The sequence below is a fragment of the Lipotes vexillifer genome, unplaced genomic scaffold (assembly GCF_000442215.2).
Source record: "Lipotes vexillifer unplaced genomic scaffold, Lipotes_vexillifer_v1.1 scaffold862, whole genome shotgun sequence".
Classification (NCBI taxonomy): domain Eukaryota; kingdom Metazoa; phylum Chordata; class Mammalia; order Artiodactyla; family Lipotidae; genus Lipotes; species Lipotes vexillifer.
In genome coordinates, this window is record NW_006786873.1 from 316680 (window position 1) to 322126 (window position 5447).

The following is a 5447-nucleotide window of genomic DNA, read 5'->3' on the forward strand; positions in this document are numbered from 1 at the left end:
AGCGCTGAGTCCTAACCACTGTACCACCAGGGAAGTCCCAAGAGGGTGTTTTTGTATAGTATTCCATTTTATGACCATGCCCCAATTTATTTATCCATTCTACTATTAATGGACACTTGAGGTGTTTCCAGTTTGGGCTAATATGAAAAAATTCCCATGAACATTCTTGTACATGTCTTTTGGAGGATGTACGCAGTCGTTTCTGTTGGATATTTACCAAGAAGTGGAATTGCTAAGTTATAGGCTGTATGCCTCAGTAGAAACTGCTTACTGGTTTTCCAAAGTGGTTGCACTAATTTTTTTTTTTAAATAATATTTATTTATTTATCTATTTTTGGCTGCGTTGGGTCTTCATTGCTGCGCGCAGGCTTTCTCTAGTTGTGGCGAGTGGGGGCTACTCTTCGTTGTGGGGCACAGACTTCTCATTGTGGTGGCTTCTCTTGTTGCAGAGCATGGGCTCTAGGTGTGCGGGCTTCAGTAGTTGTGGCGCATGGGCTCCGTAGTTGTGGCTCACGGGCTCTAGAGCTCAGGCTCAGTGGTTGTGACACACAGGCTCAGTTGCTCTGCAGCATGTGGGATCTTCCCGGATCAGGACTTGAACCCGTGTCCCCTGAATTGGCAGGCAGATTCTTAACCACCGTGCCACCAGGGAAGTCCGGTTGCACTAATATCTGCTCCTGCTTGCAATAAATGAGAGTTCCAGTAGCCTCACATTCTTGCCAATATCGAGCAACAACAGTCCCTTTAATTTTAGCCATGCTGGTGGATATTTAATGGCATCCTGTTGCCGTTTTCATTTGCCTTTCCTTGATTACTGGTTTTGTTCTACACATACATATGTTTATTGTTCATATATTAATTGGCCCTTTGGCTATATTCTTTACTGGAGAGCCTGTTTCTTTTGCCAGTTTAAAAAACGGGTTGGGCTTCCCTGGTGGTGCAGTGGTTGACAGTCCGCCTGCCAATGCAGGGGACACGGGTTCATGCCCTGGTCCAGGAAGATCCCACATGCCGTGGAGCGGCTGGGCCCGTGAGCCATGGCCGCTGAGCCTGCGCATCCGGAGCCTGTGCTCCGCAACGGGAGAGGCCACAACAGTGAGAGGCCTCATACCGCAAAAAAACACAAAAAAACAAAAAACTGGGTGGCCTGCCTTTTGTTTGTTGTCTTTGTTTTGAAGGAATTCTTTAGTTTAGATTTTAATCCTCTCTCTCACTCTCAATAACTGTGTCCTACTCTCCCCTTCATATATAACTTATATACATATATATTCATATTCTGACATATCTCACCTATTTTCTCCCACTCTGTAGCTTGCCTTCTTATTCTCTTAATGGTGTCTTTTGATGACCTCTATGGTTAAGTTTTGTGGTTAGATTTTAAGAAATCCTTTTTTTTTTTTTTTTTTTTTTGCGCGCGGGCTTTCTCTAGTTGCGGTGAACGGGGGCTACCCTTCGTTGCGGTGCGCGGGCTTCTCATTGCGTTGGCTTCTCTTTGTTGCGGAGCACAGGCTCTAGGTGCACAGGATTCAGTAGTTGTGGCGTGTGGGCTCAGTAGTTGTGGCTCACGGTCTGTAGAGCGCAGGCTCAGTAGTTGTGGCACACGGGCTTCGTTGCTCCGTGGCACGTGGGATCTTCCCGGACCGGGGCTCAAACTTGTGGTCCCTGCGTTGGCAGGCAGATTCTTAACCACTGTGCCATCAGGGAAGTCCCTATATATTCATTTTAAATTAATTTCTGTAGGTGGACATAAGGTAGAGATAGATTTTTTTTTCCCATGTGGATCTTCATTTGACCCAGGACCATTTATCACAAAGACAATTCATTCTCCTCTTAATTGCAGTGGTACCTTTTTCATTAATTAGGTGACCACATATGTGTAGGTCTGTTTCTGGACCCTATTCTGTTCTCTCTATCCTTGCACCTTTGTAATGTTTTGATATTTGATATTTGGTAATATAAGTCCTGAGGAAGAGGGGTTTTTTTGTTTTTTGTTTTTTGTTTTAAACAGGAGCTTTTTGAGCTCATATGGGAAGCTGATGGGAAGGATCTAGTTGAGAGTAAGGGGCTGAATAAAAGAGAGAGAGGATAATCTACACCTTAAGGTTTCTGAAAGACAATAGGAGCTGGGATCCAGGTGCTTGTGGAAGGATTAGTCTTTTATATTCATCCACTGATCCATTCAACAAAAATGTGTTGAATAGCCCCCGCGTGCCAGGCACAGGCGTACAGCAGTGCCAGGACAGATGAGGTCCCTGTTCTTATGGAGTTCCCATCCTAGCAGTGGGAGAAAGATAACAAACAAGTAGCCACACAAACAGTTGATTCAGGCAGCAGTAGATGCCTTAAGAACATAAGCAGAGGACCCTGTGCTGGGGAGTGATGAAAGACTGCTCCAACTGGGCATCAAGGAAGACCTCTGGGGCTCAATGACATGTGAGTTAAGATCTGAACAAGAAGGAGACAGCCTCTGAGAGCTCAGTGAAGAACGTCCCAGACGGAGGAGACATATAGTGCAAAGGCCCTTTAGTCTAATGTAATCTTGTAGTGTCTGTGGAACAAGCAAAAAAGACCAGTGTGGGTGGAGGGGGTGGAACAGGGTGATCAAATGATATCAGAAAGCAAGGTAGAGACAGATCTGCCCAAGGAGGGTATCCATTAGGATTGGGCTGAACGTGGATTTTCCAACATGTGAGTTGGGTAGATTAGTTGTGGGTGGTGGGACTATGGGTGTGTGTGTTGAGGAAGGAGGGCATTCATCTTGTCTCCTTCTCTGTGAAGCTGCTCTCATATGTGCCCTCTCTCCCTGCAGCCTCCTGAATGATGCCAGCCCAAGGTTCCCTAACCTCCAGCCTGGCCCTCCTGGTGCTGCTGGGCACAGTCAGAGCAGGGCCTTTCTCTTCACGGTCCAATGTGACACTCCCAGCCCCACGGCCTCCTCCCCATCCAGGAGGCCGCACAGAACAGCCAGGAGGGGGAGGCCCTTCTTCTCAGCTTTATGAGCACACCGTGGAAGGAGGGGAGAAGCAGGTGGTGTTCACCCACCGCATTAACCTGCCGACTTCAGGTAGCTGTGGCTGTCCCCCAGGCACTGAGCCCCCCGTCCCTGCTTCAGAGGTGCAGGCCCTGAGGGTCCGGCTGGAGATCCTGGAGGAGCTGGTGAAGGGGCTCAAGGAACAGTGCACTGGGGGATGTTGTCCTGCTGCTGCCCAGGCTGGCACAGGTGAGCGGATGATCCCAGGAAGGGGCACAGAAAAAGAGGAAGGTGGAGAAGTGGGTTAGGGTTGGGTGGGCATCGCTAGTCCATAAAGGACCTCGGTATGAGTTAGAAAAAGGCATGCCTGCCTCCCCCTTGGGGGCGGTGAGTGCAGCCCAGGGAACAACTCTGAGAGAGGAGCCACATGACTAGATGTCAGCCCTCTCCTCCCCAGCGTATGTTAGGGCACTGGGAGGCCACATATACTGACAAGTTGCAGCTGGAAACTAAGATGGCCTTAGGAAATGAGGCTGGCTGTGCTGGAGAAGCTGACTCAGAGGAGCACGATTCAGGGTCAGCCGCTCCCGCAGAGAGACCGAGGCCCACCTCTTGCTCTTACTCCAGGCCAGACGGACGTGCGGAGCCTCTGCAGTCTCCATGGCGTGTTTGACCTGAGCCGCTGTGCCTGCTCCTGCGAGCCAGGCTGGGGTGGGCCCACCTGCTCAGACCCCGCAGATGCCGTGGCGGCCCCCTCCTCTCCCCCCTCAGCTTCCCGGTCCTGCCCAGATGACTGCAATGATCAGGGTCGCTGCGTCCGTGGTCGCTGCGTGTGCTTCCCTGGCTACACGGGCCCCAGCTGTAGCTGGCCCTCCTGCCCGGGGGACTGCCACGGCCGCGGGCGCTGCGTTCAGGGCGTGTGCGTGTGCCGCGCGGGCTTCTCCGGGTCCGACTGCAGCCTGCGCTCCTGCCCTCGGGGCTGCAGCCAGAGGGGACGCTGCGAGAACGGGCGCTGCGTGTGCAACCCAGGCTACACTGGCGAGGACTGTGGGGTGAGGAGCTGCCCCCGAGGTTGCAGCCAGAAGGGGCGCTGCGAGGACGGGCGCTGCGTCTGTGACCCTGGCTACGCTGGCGAGGACTGCGGCTCTCGGAGCTGCCCGTGGGACTGTGGTGAAGGCGGGCGCTGTGTGGACGGCCGCTGCGTGTGCTGGCCCGGGTACGCGGGCGAGGACTGCAGCACGCGGACCTGCCCCCGCGACTGTCGGGGCCGAGGGCGCTGCGAGGAGGGCGAATGCATCTGCGACCCAGGCTACAGCGGGGACGATTGCGGAGTGCGCAGCTGCCCGGGCGACTGCAACCAAAGGGGCCGCTGCGAGGACGGCCGCTGCGTGTGCTGGCCTGGGTACTCGGGGCCCGACTGCGGCGCCCGCGCTTGCCCGCGCGACTGTCGGGGCCACGGGCGCTGCGAGAACGGCGTGTGCGTGTGCAACGCGGGCTACAGCGGCGAGGACTGCGGCGTGCGCAGCTGTCCCGGGGACTGTCGCGGCCGGGGCCGTTGCGAGAGCGGCCGCTGCGTGTGTTGGCCCGGGTACACAGGCCGGGACTGCGGCACGCGCGCCTGCCCCGGCGACTGTCGCGGGCGCTGCGTGGACGGCCGCTGCGTGTGTAACCCGGGCTTCACAGGCGAGGACTGCGGGAGCCGACGGTGTCCCGGGGACTGCCGCGGTCGCGGCCGCTGCGAGGATGGCGTGTGCTTGTGCGACGTGGGCTACGAGGGCGAAGACTGCGGCGCGCGGAGCTGCCCCAGGGGTTGCCAGGGTCGCGGCCAGTGTCTGGAGGGGCGATGCGTGTGCGACGACGGCTACGAGGGTGAAGACTGCGGCGTGAGACGGTGCACGCGCGACTGCAGCCAGCGCGGCGTGTGCCAGGATGGTGTGTGCGCCTGTTGGGAGGGCTACACGGGCGAGGACTGCAGCCTCCGTACCTGCCCCTCCAACTGTCACCGGCGCGGCCGCTGTGAGGATGGGCGCTGCGTGTGCGACTCTGGCTACACTGGCCCCTACTGCGCCACCCGAACCTGCCCGGCGGACTGCCGGGGCCGTGGACGTTGTGTGCAGGGCATGTGCGTGTGCCACGCGGGCTATAGCGGCGAGGACTGCGGGCAGGAAGGGCCTCCCGCCAGCGCCTGCCCCGGGGGCTGCGGGCCTCGGGAACTGTGCCGCGCAGGCCAGTGTGTATGCGTCGAGGGCTTCCGAGGCCCCGACTGCGCCATCCAGACGTGCCCCGGGGACTGCCGCGGTCGGGGAGAGTGTCGTGAGGGCAGCTGCGTCTGCCAAGATGGCTATGCAGGGGAGGACTGCGGGGAAGGTGAGCGGGCAGCCTTTCCCAGGGACTGGAAAACTGGAGCCAGTGGGAAAGCCTGAGTCTGAGGCCTAGGAGCCCAGAGAATTGGAGGAAGAGTGAAGGCGGGGGTGGG

The 5447-nt window shown here is 56.6% G+C and overlaps 1 protein-coding gene across 1 annotated transcript in view; it reads left to right on the forward strand.

The window, feature by feature from the left end:
- The first annotated feature begins 2817 nt into the window (after positions 1-2817).
- TNXB (tenascin XB) overlaps positions 2818-5447 on the forward strand; it is a 51370-nt gene continuing 48740 nt past the window's right edge. Inside the window, 2 exon segments of the mRNA XM_007459596.1 lie at positions 2818-3220; positions 3599-5338. Of these exon segments, the coding sequence (XP_007459658.1) occupies positions 2818-3220; positions 3599-5338 (2143 nt within the window).